The sequence below is a fragment of the Necator americanus genome, chromosome I (genome assembly GCF_031761385.1).
Source record: "Necator americanus strain Aroian chromosome I, whole genome shotgun sequence".
NCBI classification, from domain to species: Eukaryota; Metazoa; Nematoda; class Chromadorea; order Rhabditida; family Ancylostomatidae; genus Necator; species Necator americanus.
This window is the reverse complement of record NC_087371.1, coordinates 15,341,160-15,359,028: the sequence shown is the minus strand read 5'-3', so window position 1 is coordinate 15,359,028 and position 17,869 is coordinate 15,341,160. Positions and strand designations below refer to the sequence as shown.

The 17,869-nt window shown below is 39.9% G+C and overlaps 2 protein-coding genes across 3 annotated transcripts; both read right to left on the bottom strand.

The window, feature by feature from the left end:
• Positions 1-888: 888 nt before the first annotated feature.
• Positions 889-10,405, bottom strand: RB195_005640 (uncharacterized protein; the record flags this gene model as incomplete). The annotated part of the gene is made up of 10 exons (XM_064178267.1): positions 889-982; positions 1,035-1,199; positions 2,173-2,251; positions 2,929-3,019; positions 3,090-3,142; positions 4,111-4,233; positions 5,525-5,640; positions 9,100-9,181; positions 10,119-10,214; positions 10,291-10,405. 10 exons carry the CDS (start codon positions 10,403-10,405, stop codon positions 889-891), a joined length of 1,014 nt encoding a protein of 337 aa, XP_064035335.1.
• Positions 10,406-13,144: 2,739 nt separating this feature from the next.
• Positions 13,145-17,660, bottom strand: RB195_005639 (uncharacterized protein; the record flags this gene model as incomplete). 2 transcript variants are annotated; one of them, XM_064178266.1, is made up of 10 exons in its annotated part: positions 13,145-13,188; positions 13,265-13,319; positions 13,374-13,502; positions 14,065-14,136; positions 15,300-15,419; positions 15,492-15,566; positions 16,514-16,576; positions 16,632-16,742; positions 17,397-17,528; positions 17,604-17,660. In XM_064178266.1, 10 exons carry the CDS (start codon positions 17,658-17,660, stop codon positions 13,145-13,147), a joined length of 858 nt encoding a protein of 285 aa, XP_064035333.1. The 2 variants fall into 2 exon arrangements, with proteins under 2 accessions (XP_064035333.1, XP_064035334.1); XM_064178265.1 differs by lacking the exon at positions 14,065-14,136.
• Between the last annotated feature and the right edge of the window lie 209 nt (positions 17,661-17,869).

The following is a 17,869-nucleotide window of genomic DNA, read 5'->3' as shown; positions in this document are numbered from 1 at the left end:
AAATCCATAAAACGCCAATCTTGGAAACGACCGGTTACTGTGACTACAAGATTAATTGCAGTTTAGCCCCGGATTCCAGCAGAAGAGCAAAACTTGGAATCTATGTTCTTCCTATCCAGTTACCACATTTTTTAACACCCAATAGAAGTGGCTTCAACAAAAAATATTGCTAAAAAAAACTAAGACAGAACGAAAAATAAAGAACGAAATTATACATACATAGCTTGAGTAATATACGCATATTTTAGTATGCATTCAATAAGTTGGTGATAGGTAGGCAACTATTAAAAATGGAAGTACTAAAAGCAATCAAAATAAAAAAAATAAATGAAAATAATAAATGCAAGGAAGATGACTTTGTTAATAACAAATGGGTTGAGATCCTTTGTAACTGACAACACGAAAACTGTACTTAGAGCGTTTCAGGAGAATTTGGCACAAAATAAAGATCTCCCGTAACAATGAAATAAATTTCTTATATATAAGGAGATGAAAAGGAAAATTAAAAGCCTTCATAGAAATAGTAGAAAAATTCAATAAATGAAACATTGTTCTAGAAAAGTAACTGTGAAACACATCCTTAAGGTGCGTAGAACTTAACGACGGCCGAACCATGAATAGCTCGCCAATTACGGAAAGATTACTCATAACCGTAGTAGTACAGTGAAAAGACGTCGAGAATCGATGCGATTCGAAGAAAAAAACCTTAAGCGCTTCAGCGATGCGGCTGCTGCGGTGCCGAAATCGCGAAGTGAACGTGAGAGATCTGGAAAACTTCGTCTGAGCGCAACATTTGTGTTGTGAAGAGCTACTATAGTATTTCCACCTCTGGACCAACCATAATTTTAAAAGAAATTCAGAGAAAGAACCATGCAATTTATTGAAAGCTCATAATGAATAAAAGGCGGAAGGATACTCGTGAACTTTTCGTGGATGCAAGTGAAAAGTCTCGGCGATGGAGGCGGCGGCTGCACCGGATCTCCTGCAAAAAGCGGTCGTCAGTTGTTTGACGAAGTTCCGCCTACACTACTCACCTGTCGGGCAGGTAGCGGCAGTCGGCTACGGCTCGCCGGCGATACGCGGCTCGATCGAGTTCGATTTGTGAGCACGTCGTGATTCCATGGAGAAGTACGGCCTTGGGTGGGATCTGCAATTCCCAGTCCAACGCAAATCCAAGAAGTCGAATAAAACCTGTCGAACTTAAGTGGAATTCTGCAGAAAATTGTTTCCTTGCATTTTTTTTTCGACCAGGACTTTTTCGTTTAATTGTGCTGTGACACACGATGAATAAATAACAAACTTCCACCACCAATTCCCCATGCATTAACAATTTCCATAATTTCTCTTATACTAAAATAGCTACGGGAGTCGCCTCATTTGCGAAAATATCTCATAAATTTTGCTGGAACGCCAACTGGCCAACTCAGTGGCGGGTGCGAGGATAATTGCACCCTTAGCATCCCTAGAATTAATCTTTCCATGTTGTAATGTATACTTAAATAAATTTAATTACGTCAAAAAATTTCAAATGAGTCTCGCAGAAACTCCGGTTTGATAGCAGGAGAAGTTGTTAAAAGAAATTTGAGAAAAACCAGAAAAAAAAACAAAATTTCAATAAAAAGGAGAACCGCAGTCATTACATGAAAAATAGTAAAAGAAAATAAAAAAAGAAGAATACTAGAAAATAAAACAAAAGAAGTAGTAAAAAATAATTGTCATAAGGAAATGACATTAAATTAATAAGTCAATTAATAAGTGAGCGGCGAAAATGCATTTTAAAGACAAATTTCGTGGCTGATGATGAATGACAGGCGAGATTTCCAGCAGGAATTTGCCGAGCTACAAAAATGCGGAAGTAGAAGTACGGAATTCGCCCAAATTCCTACCTGCACTTCTGGAAAAAAAGTATGTGGATTACATGGAATTCGTCTCAATTTCTATATGCACTTCTAAAAGTGGTGGTTTACGAGGAGATCTGGGACATGGGGAAAATGGCGAAGCTTCTTTGGAAATTTTACGCGAAAATTCACCCAGACCGGCAAAGTTTTAGCAAACCAGAGATATGAATGCAAATAATTATTTAAAGAATTGCAATTACAAATGAAGACCGAAATATTTATTCTAGCCCAATATTGTTTTGAAGAAAACTTCTTAAAAATCAACAAACCAAACCTTTTCTCCATATTTGCGTCGGTTTGCATATGTGAAGGCAACCGCTGCTGAACGTCAGCTATTCTTGGAGTCAATGTGTCTGAAAAGAAAACAATAGCTGTCTTGTGGAAGCTTTAAGAACGAGCATTTAACGAGATCGTCTTTTTCCAGCTCAACTCACACACCTATTTACATTTTTTATTTATTCATTTTCATTCTCTTGTGTTTTCTTGCTGTTTCCTTAAGAGACTTCTTTTTCTTGTAATCTTTCTAATCCAACTTTCAACAGTTGCTTGACTGGACAGAACAAAAAGCACTGTACAGCCGTGGGACAAAAGTTCTTAAATTTCAACGACAGAATGCATTTTTCGTATTTTAAGGCTTCGCTGGATAATTTTAAACGTTAGAGATGACAAATGTATTTTGTTGCTCAAGCTACATACTATAAGACAAAAGTTGTTATTTTAGGAGGTTGATGGAAAAAATCGCCGACTCTCTGCACAGCCACAGAAAAAAAAAATTCAAATTTCAAAGTATGACTCTTCGATGGATCACCCTCATGAGCAAAAATATGAGGGCGAATGATACATACATGAACCATGCGTTACTCTTACCGTGTACTCGCTAATGAACGAAAATGAACAGGAAAAAAATCCAGAATAGGAGAGATTATGAGGAAAATTTATGTTTTGAGGAATAACGACGTCATAAGCGAGAATTTACGGTGATGCTACAAGATTTTTGTTTCGAAAATCTTCAGAAGAGAGTTCTCGTTACCTCCAAACTTCCCCACAGCATGCTCCTCTTTCAACTCGTGGTGAATGGCTTCTTCATTTTGCGCTGAAATGGTCTCTCTGGAGACCGTTGTCTGAAAGAGAACAGTGAGATTAAACTGAGGTGCCAACAGGGAAATAATTGCGGAAAAAACCAATTTTCACCTTCCTCTGTCGCTGATCAGTGATGAATCGATAAGTGGTCATGCCTTTCTTCCCTGAAAAATAATCAATAAATTTAGATACGACTGTATCTGGAAACGGGTAAGACAAGTTCGGAAATTATGAGATGGGGGCTATGTAGAGAGGAAATAAACAGCCGACGGAAAAGCTAATTAATCCTGTATCCTCAACATTTTTCTAGAACTTTGTTATCATTGCGTTTTGTAAGGAGCTATTATACGATGCCATGTCGTAGGATCTAATGAACACTCAACAACCTATTTTTCCATAAAGGAAATAATCTCTACTTTCCATAGTTGCCGCCTTCATGTGTTCACCGAGGTTCGCGAGAAAACGGGAAGGACCAGCTCGCAGGTCTCATCGTTTCTGGACTTGATCTCCCTTACTCTGGTCCATTCACTGCTGTTGTTTGTGCAGGTTGTCCCTTTCGTGAGTAGAAAGTTTTTTCGCAATGTTCGGTTGTTTTATGATTGGGAAGGTTGGGAAGTTCATACAAGACTTTTGACAACACATTTGATCTTTGCGCCAAACTTTGTAGCGTATGCGCACGTCGCGGCTATGTCGGGCGCAAGTCACGACGTATTTCATTGTGACGGTCGCTACACTAAAATTGTTTGGTCATGTTATCGGTTACAGGTTGTGCGCATGAAATAATGGTACTGATACGGTCTATAAGATCGTGCCTCGGGAGAACTCATGAAGAATCCGGTCGCATGCCGCGTCGCTTCTATTTGCTCACGAAAAAATTCAGAAGATCCTATACTTTAAGCTAGTATTTTCGAGGAAATGTCCGGTGTTTGTGTAGGACGCGTTGAATCATCGACGCGTATATCGAAATTTCATATATGAGCGTTCGCTAACAATGATTCAGCACACTGCTGCCAGTGAGTGTAGAATTTCGTTTGCAAAGAAAAGAACGGAAGTTGGAGGAGTTGAAGCTACTCGGGGATGGGTGATATGTAGAAATACACTTTATAAAAGACAGGAATCTCCAGAAACTCACACAGCTTTATGTGGAACTGCAGTAGATGTGCAGTGACTGCGGCGATTGCAAGATGAGCGGCGAATGACACAAATGAGGCAAGAAGCCATAGCCACAGAGGGACATCAAATGGGAACATTTGGCCTAAAACTTCATCTTTTTCTCGAATTTTCATTGCTTTTCATTATTCCTATTTTTGAAAAGACAGTTTAGTTTCTGAGCAGGCTAGTTTTCAAGAACAACAGCGAAAACACGAAAGATCTACAAATTCGCATCACTTCCCGCCCAACAGTGCAACCTTTTACACTCATTCACATTCATAGGAGTAACGAAACGAAGACCTCGTCAAAATGCGAAAATAATGCACTGATCATGCATTGATCATATGCGTGTAAATCGTTGTTTCGTCATGTGAATTGATCTCCTCGGTGCTTTCAAATGTAGAATCAATGCGGTAACACAGCCGTAGCCTGAAGTGTGTCCTAAGGTATCTGGCGGGTCGGCGTGTCTAATGACAATAACCTTCCATAGAGGCTGAAGTAGCTCGTGATGAAAATTTGAAAGATACAGAATTTTTTTTTCAAAACTACATCATTGAATAGATCTCTTTCTCTTGAAAGAACATATCCATTTGAAGAAACTTCCAGTAAATCGCAAAAATAAGCCTTCTGTAAAATCGCAAGAAAAGTTCTACATCTTTGCAGGTTCAAAACTGACCGCAGCTGAGACATATTACAGAAGAAATCGGAAAAATTCATACGACAAGGACTGTTCTCTGTTATGTTGTTCCTACAGATGGCAAACCTAATTTGTTAGCGATTTACGAGCTGCCAAAAATCAGAGTAAAAAATGCAAAATGCCGAAGTTGTAATTTTAGCTGCAAAAAACAGGAAATCCTGTTGAGCCGGAAAAGCAAAAGATGAAGTCCTCCTACAACAAATAGTTTTCTTGCATATCAAATATCAAATCGTTCGCAATATTATGTAGAATACGCAATATTATGTAGAATACGACATACGAATATGTTACCATCATTTCACTTTTCGAAAAATATGTTCACGTCAAAAATCATATATCCTTGGGGCGCACTTATCTCGGACTCAGCCTTGTTAATGTTTACCCGCAGGTAATTTCTCAGAAACTGTTTCCTTGATAGGTTTTGAAAGTTCTGATTACATTCAATCGGTAGAGCTCACGTCTGCGAATCTATTGATGTGTAGATCTTATAATAAAGATCAAATTGAGGCGAGTTATGAAAAAAGACAAAAAAGACGCAGATTCGCGTCTTTTTCGTCTTCTGTCGAAGAATTAGCGATCCTACTGTGCTTCCCGAAAACAACCTGCAGGTATTTATGACAGGAGAAAACGGAACATCGGCAATTTCACCGAGCTATGTTTTACGCTATCGGCTATTCTGCGATCGGAAATAACACACCGTTAATTTCTTGCATGTGATCAGTATCGCTGATCCAGAGAAACATCTGAATAAAACCCAAAATTGTTGCACCACCGGATAAGAATACAATCGACGTCAATAGTACGACGAACATTCTGGAAAAGTTGATTTTTTCGCCGATTCAACGCTAAACATTCGACCACGAAAGTGGTCCATCGAAGATTAATAAAACGCCATGCTTTCCAAGCTGTGAAAAATCTCCTCGGAAATTTATCAGCAAACAACTTGCACTTGACAATAGTTTATATTGTAAGTTTCTAGCTTCGAAAATGTCTAGTTTTTTCCGGTGTCAAACTTACAACATTACTCTATTTCGTTATTTGGTCCAATTTTTGAACAGGTGTCAACGGCTTAGAATGAACGCTTAAGTCTCGCGATTCGGCACTTGCCTAGAACTCTCCTTCCTTTACGAGAAGTGAATTAGGCGCTAACATTGGATGAGAGCTAGACATGGTTTCCGAGTGACCAAATTGAGGAAATTTTCGTCTGTTTTCACAAAACAGAAATTTTTGCAGCCTCTATGAATTTTTTCAGTACCTCAAATACCCAGTTCTTCACACAAAAAGACGCTCTTCCGAATGATGTTGAATTCACTTTTATTTACAAACTTCAAAATTTCAACACTGACTCCGCCCTCTTATAGAGCAAGCGATATTCTATAGCTGGAATGGTTATCACGGCCCAGGCATGATGCCAGGCATCTCACGCCTTCGATAGGTGACTGCTCTGGCGATTCTTCGTCACAGGGAGACAGTAATGTTTGGACATAAATGAAAGGTGACGAGAATTCTACACAGTTCTTAGTCATCGGAACCATACAGCTACTTCAATTTCACAAGCTTTCGGAAAGAAATACAAACAAACGAAACAAACATCCTGAAAAAGACAGACATGTAACAAATTAAGACGTTTTATGGAGGAAAAAATCAGAACTTTTTAAATTTTTGAATTTTTCGTGCCTTGCAGTTCAATTCGAATAATATTCACTTCTTCCTTTTCTTCCCTCTCCTTTTCTTTTTGTTTCTTGGTTTAGTTTCGTCAGTCATTTTCCTTCCTAGCCGTTTCAAATTATCACTGCTGTTTTTACAAATAAGAACTCTTTAGAATTCTCGTCACCGTTCATTTATGTTCAAACATTATTGTCTCTCTGTGACGCCGAATCGCCAGAGGAGTCACCTATCGAAGGTGTGAGATGCCTGGCAGACCGTGCCTGGGCCGCGATAACCATTCCAGCTATAGAATATCGCCTGCTCTATAAGAGGGCGGAGTCAGTGTTGAAATTTTGAAGTTTGTAAATAAAAGTGAATTCAACATCATTCGAAAGAGCGTCTTTTTGTGAGAAGAACTGGGTATTTGAGGTACTGAAAAAATTCATAGAGGCTGCAAAAATTTCTGTTTTGTGAAAACAGACGAAAATTTCCTCAATTTGGTCACTCGGAAACCATGTCTAGCTCTCATCCAATGTTAGCGCCTAATTCACTTCTCGTAAAGGAAGGAGAGTTCTAGGCAAGTGCCGAATCGCGAGACTTAAGCGTTCATTCTAAGCCGTTGACACCTGTTCAAAAATTGGACCAAATAACGAAATAGAGTAATGTTGTAAGTTTGACACCGGAAAAAACTAGACATTTTCGAAGCTAGAAACTTACAATATAAACTATTGTCAAGTGCAAGTTGTTTGCTGATAAATTTCCGAGGAGATTTTTCACAGCTTGGAAAGCATGGCGTTTTATTAATCTTCGATGGACCACTTTCGTGAATTTCTGAAGAGAATGGAAATTTCGGACCAACATATGATGTGGGTACCAAAATGCTCTAAATAACCTCCTGATTACGGAAGTAATAAACATTTTGTCCAATTTCGAGAAATAAGCGGAAATCCTATGAACACCCCCTTCTTGAGATGAACCATGGAGATGTATCCGCGGGATATGCCAATGGAAGGATTGCGGAGGTGTGGAACTAATTAACGGGGCTTGAGGAAACTTTGCCCGTTTTCAGGCCACACATTTGTCAAAAGTAAATTCTCGAAGTGTATTTGAAATCAGCAGCTCATTTACTTTCGAATGGTACTTTCAAAATTTAATTTTGGCCACTTCCAAGAATTCCGACGGTTTGCGACGGATTAATCCGTCGGCGACGGATTTTGGGACACAAGTTAGTAGCGGTGTTGTACAGTTACTGGAATTCTTCTACAGTTCACAAAAATTTTAGGCAATTTCGAACAAAGACGAGTTTCGAATCATCACTAAAATCTTTTCCAGAGGAAGATCACATCACTTGAGCATCGTTCCTTCTCGATCAATCGCAAACAAACCTAACGACTAATCTTCAGACAACTTTCCATACCTATAATTCTTCTTTCCTATACAATTGTTCAACCAAATACAATGATGATCGAAGACCTCTACGCAAATGTTGCATCTTCGACAATGTTTCGTTTTTTCCTTCCTAAATAAAGAAATTAAAGGTCTACAGACGTTAACACCATTTCTAGGTTTGGTTACTGTAATAATGTTCAAACTTTCGAAGGCGATCTTAGCGCTAAGAAACTGTCTGAACTTAGTGTCTGTGCTGTTACTGTAGCGTTTAAACTTTCCTAAAAAGGTCACTAGCTCAGCGCCAATTAATTCTTTTTATTGTTTCATTTGTTAATTGTAAGACTGATAGTTTCGAGCTCTTATATGAAAATGAAGATTCAAAACTGGGCGTGGAGAACGTAAGAAGAACGTCGATAAGTTTGCACTAATGTTGATCAGCTAATAACTGATGCCTTCCATAATCCTGATCCGCCAAACACAACTCTCGACAACACTTTTTTCCTGGACTTCTTAAACTTCCACGAAAAAAATGACACCGAACTAATTCCATAGAAAAGTGATCAGAAAATGTATTATTTCTGGGATAAAAGATATTTTGCTTGTATAAGCGAAGACGCATATATAAGCACAAAAAAAAAATTGCAGCGTTGGATCTCAATTGTACATACAAAGACGTATTTTCTTTGGAGAAAGGAAAACTAAACAAAACTGAGGTATAGATAGATGATAGATAAACGATATTATAAGAATGTGCACGTTATTCACCTAGACAGCGAAAAAGGATGAACAGAGAGCTAGAAGTTTGAGGAAAAACTCAAAAACAAATTGTCCTTTCCTAGTCTAGTGGTCTTTTTTTGGGCCCGACTATTTTCTCAGAGAAAAAAATTATGGATTGTTCCTCTTCCTTAAGGCAAATTCTTCAATATCCTGCGAGAATTCCCCCTCGCGAATGTGATTAATTTTCAAATTAAGAGCTCCAATATTTGTATGGAAAAGTGGCAGGCCTTTAAAAAGTCATCACATACAGCATACATATGTTAAACCAGTGCTATGAATTTTTTAGAAAGTCCACCAGGATCAAAAGAAAAAAAGGATTAGAAATAATTATTAAACAGAAAAGAAACAGAAATTCCCTTCGGAAAAAAACCGGTATTAATTAATGTTTGCAAATGTTTGCAATTTCTAAATTTTTAAAATGTACCTGTTCAAAAAATAGTTATAACAGTGGGTACTCACACATGAATTTGGCAAATGTTGCAGAATCCTCGCTCAATAACGTGAGTATGTCGTCTTGGATCAAATGCTACGGGTTTAATCCCTGGAAAAATAACAATAAGGTAGATGAGATATTCAATAAATTTGTCTTTGGAAGGATAAATGCGATTGAAGCAAAACCATCGGTAAGTTTTTTTTTGAGTGGTGATGACTTATGTTCATAATTTGGTTTGAAAAATTTCCACTGCTAAAACGAATGGAAACGTACTACCCGTTGCGAGATGCGTTTGTCCGCGAACAAATTTTTATTGAATAGCAATGTATCCAATTAAGGCACATTTTTCCGCTAGAGCGTATTTATCCAACAGGAGAATTTTTTTTTCGATACGGGCTCTGAGTCCACCAAGTACCATATGCTGTCATTTCAAACGATCCCAAGAACACTGGAAACGTTTTGGACTGTGAAAAAAATCGAAAGACGAAAAGGAAAACGGATGTGTAGAGAAATTAATTCAGAACTTACTAGACCAAATTAATAGTAGTAAAATTTAAAAAAAGACAAAGAAAAATGAATAGCAGAAGATATTGAAGCAAAAATAGTGCACACAAAAAGCAAATATTTGATAATTGGCAATTAATTGCTAATTGGGTCCTTTCCGCTAATCGGAAAGGGTTACCAAAAATACAGACTTCCGCACAGCCATTCAGTTTTAACTCTCCACAAATTCCCCCTCTTCCGATAATTCACTTCGTAGGAACTTCCTGGAAAGGTCATTTTTCACTTCATTTCAAAAGATAAGATATTTTATGGGACTCGAAGACCGGAAAGTTCTTTCTTCTTCTTATACAGCCTAAAAATCATTCCGCGGAAGAAATTCTCATTTGCGCAAAAAAAAAACTTTGTTAAAAAAAAACTGACAAAAGTGGCAACCAGCTGCTATATTCTAAAAAAGCCTTGAAAAACTCTGACATTCTTTCTTTCTGCCCTCTAAAAGAGGGAAAAACCTCTAAAACCCATCATTATGACACCAGTCACTCACCCTGCTTTCTCCTGATGATCAGCTCATCCGGTGAAACGTCGTAGAAGGTGAGGAAAATATTCTGAGCATAAACGAACACATAACTGGCGATGAGACCTAAAATTTGAGCTTTTCAATGAATTCCCTCAGCGAAATGTTGCAATTCTTAATGATTAATGATCATAAAACCCACATACTGTACAAATTGGGAAGGCCACGGATATTGAAGAAACGCAGGCGACTGGGAAGAGCAAAACGGTGAGAAAGTAGGAGAGCAACTGCAGGCCGGACGGTCTATGGCAGAGCATCGGCTGAGAACTGCTTCCGACACCGTTGTCAAGGTGACCACCTCAGGAGTGGGAGACTGAGGTGGAGCACGAGTTCGTTACTCGTGAATGGTGCCCATTAACTGCTACGTTGAGAGATCCAAATCATTTCATTGACATAACGATACTTGAAGTCAACCCACTTCTTTTCTCAAACGTCAGGCGGGGTGAAAGATCGTTTCACGTCACTCGAATCACGTTCTGGGAGCTTTCTTACAAGAGATAGGTGGTTTAGCGCCGTTATAATAAGGTTAGGATCCAAGAACGCCTTATCTCCAGTCAGAAAATGTCATGGCTCCCAAGGATTAGCATTCAAAAGTGTCCAAACAGTCCAAGATGAAGTTTTGTCCACAAATCCATTGTCTCTTTATGCTTCTTTATGCAACAGATGGAATTTTGCTATTTCTGCTAATCCTGGTTTTCTATAGGCAGTGTAACAATGATCGAAACTCACATCCATCTGATGAAGTTTCCGTGGTGGTATGGAATTTAACGTATACGTTTTTTTTGCGATTCAAAGCAGAAATATGTCAAAAACCACGCGATGCAATCGCTTTCGTTTTTTATTCCGTAGCGAGACCAAAGTGACATTTTAACGCAGGAGAATCCGCAATACATGTAAACGCAATCAGGATACTACTTTTTTTGCCTTTTCCTTTTTCTTTGGAACAATGTCGGTACGAAAATCGAGGATGCGGCTTGTAATTACTAATTTTACTGCGCCATGGAAAAATTCTTCCTCACGTACGTAATTAAATAACGTCTTTTTGTGACTATTCGTTACTTCAGCAGAGGAAAAAAATTCATAACGTAAAGACTACAGAAGCAATAAATTCAATTGGGAAAATGGCAAGAAAATTGAATTTATTAGTAATACTATTGGTAAATAATTACTTCTATTATCTGACCAGCCTCTAAACAACTGAATCGTTAGAATGAGATTCGTTAGAGTAGTGGCGTCAGGTGATACGCAGCGAAAAACAAAAAAATGTCTCGAAAATTATCCATAGTACTTACATTTTCAGAAAATCCTAGAAGTTTCAAGCGTATCTTTGGCATACTTATTGATGAACAATATCGGGATCATTGCCAATCTTAGATACGTTGTGACTTTCCTGAAACTTTGTATCTAACACCCTAGGTACAAGGAATACGCTGGGCGTTATTCAAAATTGCAGGATGTATGGATTAATGTATGGAATTCACGTGAATTCGTCACCACATACGTTTACTAGTAGCTCCTTTTTGGATTTCCATGGATACAAAAGACCTGAATAGTACGAGTACGTCACTTAGAAAACAGAACGATAAATTACCGAAAGGTTCAAACAACAAATGATCAACAAAACAACTTAGAACTTTGTGGATGAGTTTTTAAGCATATCGTCTACGCACGTATGGATAGATTTGAGCCGTAAATTTCCTCCCACCGTGGAGACCCACAACCAGAACGAAATCAACTTCTATTTGTGTAATATGCAGCCCAATCCGTCTAAATCTGTAGAGACTCACTCAACTAATTATAATGTGTGTTCTTTCAAAGAAAAACTCTACTCTTGCAATCAGCACGGTGATGCGAGCACTATTTCAATGCGGGTGTAGCGCAAGCGGCAAAATGTTCGGCTGCGATCGCATGATCGATGGTTCGAAACCGAACTAAACCTTCCATCGTTCCGCGGTCGATAAATTGCTGGGAGCACCGTGTGGGAGGATAGGTGTACTCGCTTGATACATCGGCTAGCTCCCGCAACTCATTGTATAAGAACTTTGTAACCATTGTACTCACATAGCTAAACCTCTATCGGTTCTTAACTGAGTCGAACCCGTAGGCGCATCCCAAACGTACTGATTTACGCCAAACTTTCATCCGCCTCCACCGAAAACATCCGCTAATTCGACGCTAAGCCCACTTCCAGGTGAGCTTCGTCCATCGCCAACACTCCTACACACACAGATCCAAACATCACACTTATCTGCCGTTGCACTGTTTTCACGTGTACCTCATATGCACACGAAAAATACGTGGTAGTTGCTCGTTGCCATGGGGTGGTGGCGGAGCCGATTCGAGTGGAAGAAAACAATTCCAAAATGTCGTAGTGTTTTGGAAACGGGAGATTTTCTGACAAATTTAAATTTCCAAGATGATCTTCTGAAAACCAAGCTAGCTATTTTCTGTCATCTTTTATACCGGAAAATATTTCTTACTAGACTACATAGATGATAGCAATGGCATGCCATGAGCTGGTGTGTTCCAGTATGCAAATGGCATGATGTCACGCCTACCTCAGCTGAGTTCATACTTCGTAATGACCAGGCAAACTGCTAGAAATGCCACAAAATGGCACAAAGCAACGCGACTGTGCTCCTCCGGTGACTGTGTTGCAGTTCTATTTGTCTTATTTGAATTATGTCGCTATACGTAGGCGGTAGTGCGACGATAAGTATAAATAGAGAGAAAAAACGATATCTGAGTACAAATGGTGGTATTCCTTTTAAAGTGTTTCCTTAGGAAGGTGGACCTTTTTTTTGTTTTTTCAGGAAATCATTTTTTTAAGGGAACTAAACGTTTGGTTGAAATGAGGACAAGTTGTTTTGTTGAAATTCTTAGACCACTATTATGAAAAATATCAATCGTAGCACTTCCAAACAGAAAAAAATATTTTATTGCAGAATTTCAATGAACAACATTTTGTATGTAAATGAATAGCATTACAAATTCACTTATAAAGTATATCCTGATGTTGTCGCTGCAACAGTGGATCTACCTTAAATATGTGATCTACATTTCAAAAAAATCCTTAAAAATCCAGATCTAAATCCAAAATCTTTAAAATTACATACGCGTTCCAAACGTCGCTTCGTCGGTTGGATTTCTTCGCGCTGTTTCTCCATAAACCTACAATCCTAGAAGAATATTCTCGAAAGTTTTTTTCATCAACTAATCAACTACCCCTCGAGCTAGTTTATCCTTCATCTCATCAACAATCTTTTCGACATTAGAAGCAAGCGTTTTGATAGCCGCATCAGAATCTTGAAATTCTCGTAAGGCCACCGATAATTCGTTCAGGATATCTTCCAACTAAAGAAAAAAAAAAGATTTTTCAGTCAGTTTCAGAAACAAAACCTGTAATTATAGGGAACTCAGAGTGCATAACTAAGCGACATCGCGATTTTAAGCGATTCCTGGTCAGCTAGAGTGTACCAGTAAGATTGATCCAAAACGTATTATTGTGACATCTTTTCCTTCAAAGATCGCCTCAAATTAATCTGTGTATGTTCATAGTCACAGCAAGCATTTTCAACGTTTTAGTACGGTCGTTGAGGACATTTCGGGTGTAGCACGCACAATAGCAGCGACGCAGTATAAACGTAACAGAGAGCATCAACCAGTGTTTCGCAAAACTTCGCCCGTTTCGTTGACCACATGACTGTAGGCTATGGCGACTCGAGAAAGTAAGACGAGGTCACTTGATAAGTAGTTGCCCTATCAATTCCAGGCATAACAATGTCATTTGTCCAACTATCTCCAATTCCTCTCTTCTTGAAACTTCGGCACTGAATCACTAAAACTATCCATAAACATAGCTAGTTCAAACGATTACATGAGATCGAAATCTAACACCCAATCTCGAACTACAAACAAGACAGTGAGGAACCCACGTGAAGGTAGAATTCCTTTGTGCATCCCCTTCTCTCTGACTTCTTAACTGCTGCTATAAAAATGACACTTTCGCGAGATTTGCAAGATCTCAGGATTTCATTTGCAAGATGAAGTTGTATTGGTTAACATCCCGAACGACAGCATCAAGCGACAGTTAGTTCGCAATAGATTCTACGATAGGCTATGCGTGTCAGAATGTTGCGTTGTTTGTCCATTCGGTAAAGCTGGTGATGCACGAAAATCGGAGTTATCTACCAAATAGAATGCCTAACGTGCAACACCATATTGTTATATTGGAGAAACAGGAAGGATCTGCGTATCAGGGAACATTTGGCTGATAAAAGGCGTGGGAGTTCGGTAACACCATTAGGACGCCACAAAAATGAGATGGATGATGGAGTTTGGAAGAGAATTTACGATATTAGCGCACGAGAAGGAAATATCTGCTAGGGGGGCATTGAAAACATTCTGATTTCCCGTCAGGAATCCAGCCATGAATAACAAAAATGAGTGCTTATCAATTACCATTGACCTCTCGCAGTTCGTAACGCTCTCTGTGAACTATAAGATTGCTCCACATGCAGTTCCTTAACGTTATCCAGACATCAGTACTTAAGGATGCTGCACAGATCTCATTCGCCTTGATGACAATCTTTAAGAACGCGGTGGTTTACCAACCCCGCTAGTCGGTGAGACTGGTCAGTTTGTTTTCTTTTGAACGCCCTGCGTGGTGTACTTAGAACAATATCGAGGCTTGACGAGAAGAGAAGAAGAGTTTGATATGACATGCATGACATCAAAGACCTCGAACCATTTCCAGGCCTTTGATAAGGACGAGTTTGTCTAAACGTTAGGCCAAAAATAAAGTTCCACCTAAACCTCGTTCAGCATAACAAGAAAACATAAACGTCACTTGTGTTGTCAGGGAGTCGGATAATAACTTCTCATTGCTGTTTCCACAGACCACCCACATCGACCTCGCTATTTTTAGCTAAAAGGGTCCCTTCCCGTTGGACTTCCCCTCGGACAATCCGACTTCCCATTGGAGATGTAGCGTAGGGGATCTAGTACCGACGGTTCCTAATTTTCCATGCAGCTGCCCCCGTTTTTCCACATTAATCTGTTTTCGATACTAATGTTCTCGTAATTTCATGTTATCTGCTTCAAGTGTTGCCTTATTGTGCTTCATTCTGATAAAGGAACATGACTACAAACCGTTTCCATTCTTCCCTGTTTCATTTTCTGCTCCTTGTCTTTGACAGATTTCTGTAGTGCATTAGTGCGATATGTGTACTCCAGAACATGAAACAAAAAATATTTTAGATTTGCTCGTTTCTTGAGTGAAATCGATGAATCTGTTCAAAGAAAGTGTACTATTCCTGCACCACACGCAAAATGACATCTCACCTGAGCCAGGATATCGTTGGCATCTACAGTTTCATCGTAGTCGAAATATTCACGATGCAGCCCAATGGCAGAATCCTAATAATTCATCGCTTCAGAACACCTTATCTATACTTTTAGTAGTACGAATATTGTTATACAAATAGCCAAGTTGGACCCGTCGCGTGCATGACTCTGATTGCTACCTGACCGCGGGAGCCTCTGCTTATGCTAGACGCAATCAGGCATTTGATTATACGCTCTAAGCACGTACGAGCTGTATAACTGACTAACACTGGCGCCGAACATGGCTAACATGGCGGAAGCTACTTAGACTTTGTAAAAAAAAGGTGTTGTGGTCCAGTACACTGCCAGAACCCAACCAAAATAGGTCAAGTACTTCGAAGCGTGGAATTTTTGATAACAGCTCTCTGTTCCGCTACTCTGAACTGCTGGACGTCGACATGAGGTACTTGGTTGGCACGGCATCGATAAGCAGTTCGGGGCCAAGTCTCGCAAGCCATGGAACAATGACGAATAGACGGATTTTGTGCGAGCTCTCGCTGTGGATCGAGGGGTAGTGTTCTAGGTATCCATCTTCGCCAAGGCGAATATGCGGTCAACCGCATTAGGCAATAATACAAGCTCGCAGATTAAAGGCATCACCCCACGAATCTGAGGTGGTGCAGATTTCAGGTGGAGTATTCGTATACGGGATCGTAGATTATGGAGAGGGGGTGATTCCGTCCATTTCTTGCTAATTGCCGTAAAAAGCGGCCCGGAAGATGCAGCGCCGCACAAGACTGGCGCGCTCCAATCGAACCTCTTGTACAAAATGGTGCGCCAAAACAAATGAAGCCGTATCTTCCGGGCCGTTTTTTACGGCAATTAGGAAGAAAGAACGAAATCACCCCCCTCTCCGTAGTCTCCCATCCTGTATACGAACATTCCACCTGAAATCTGCACCATCAGATTCGTGGGGTGATGCCTTTAATACCATGTCAAGTAAGTCGCAGTTAGATCCTTCTGAACAAAAAAATCCTCACTTTCAACACATCCACAGTCCGCTCGAACAAGCGTAGATCGCTGTTTTCAGCTGGATTAGAGTGCTGTAAAAAGGTTGGCGTTGACATACACTTAAAGTCCAAACGAATTAGCTCTCACAGCCTTGTCGATCAATGCTTGGGCTTCTTTCTCTATTTTTGCCCTCTTTTGAGCATTGTCAATTCTTCCAGAATATACTGATTCATCCAGTCGATCAATGAGAGCCAGACTCTGAGATTAAATTCAGTTAGAATCCAAATGATAACGAAAGCCAATGAATGGAATTACTCAATACTGGACAATCTACTTGGCTCAACAAATATGGCGCCGTAACCTATGTTTGCCAAGAATATTGATGAAGTATGGCAAAACTCAGGAGAAAGAGAGCATGTGTGAAGCAGAGATCGTGATCGCCGCGAACAACCTAGGCGGTCGAATATCTGAGATCTGTGTTCCATTTGCGCAGCTTATAGTTGGGTCAAAACAACATGAAGCACGGACATTTGCGCAAGCAGTTGCGCTCGAAGCAGCGCGGTAGACCGTAGCGGTTTTGATCCTGTGAAGATACTCGCTACCGTCACCCATCTGCAGTTTGCCATGGTCCCACCTCGATTCCGACCGCTGTCTCTGTCGTTTTGACCCGACTATACTAACCTTTTTGGTTTGTAGCGATCAAATTCCCTTCTATCGATTGGAGACATCAGCCACGACCCAGTCGACAAACTCTCGGCCGAACACCTAGGTTTTTCGCTCCCTGATGGCTGTGCAGACAGCACAGTTGTCGATCCAGAAGTCAAGCGACTGGTGATGGGATACGTTCTCAATTCGTTTTTCTTTTTTCTTGCCCCACTTGTAGCCAGAATCTAGTGCTCAATGTTTTACCACCTTCTGAATTGCTTTATCAAACGACGTCGTCAGCGAGTTGATGTCATCACGAAGATTCGCCTTTGCAGCTTCTGCCGATCGGATCGCATTCACCGCTCGATGAGTGGCTGTAGTCGATTGGCGAAGAAGTGACTGGAATTTTACGTTACCGGGCAAAGAGAGGCAGTACTTCATTGCAGTAGAATAAAATTGGTAAGGGAGTCCCACCTCGACCGGCCCCGGATTAGCTTGTTGGGCGCTTTCTCGAGCGTCCACATCCACCATCTGAAATATTTGAAATCGAAAAAACTATCTACAGTTCTCACATGTACTGATTAAGGTATTCAGAAACAAGCATAGAATAGGTGTGGAACTAAGTACTGGTCAAGAAGAATCGACAAAGAATCAAGGAAAAACAGGAGGATTTAGCTGGATCTCACGTTCTCAAAGCACACACCTTTCTAAGACAGAGTGACTGAAAGAATAAGAAGTAC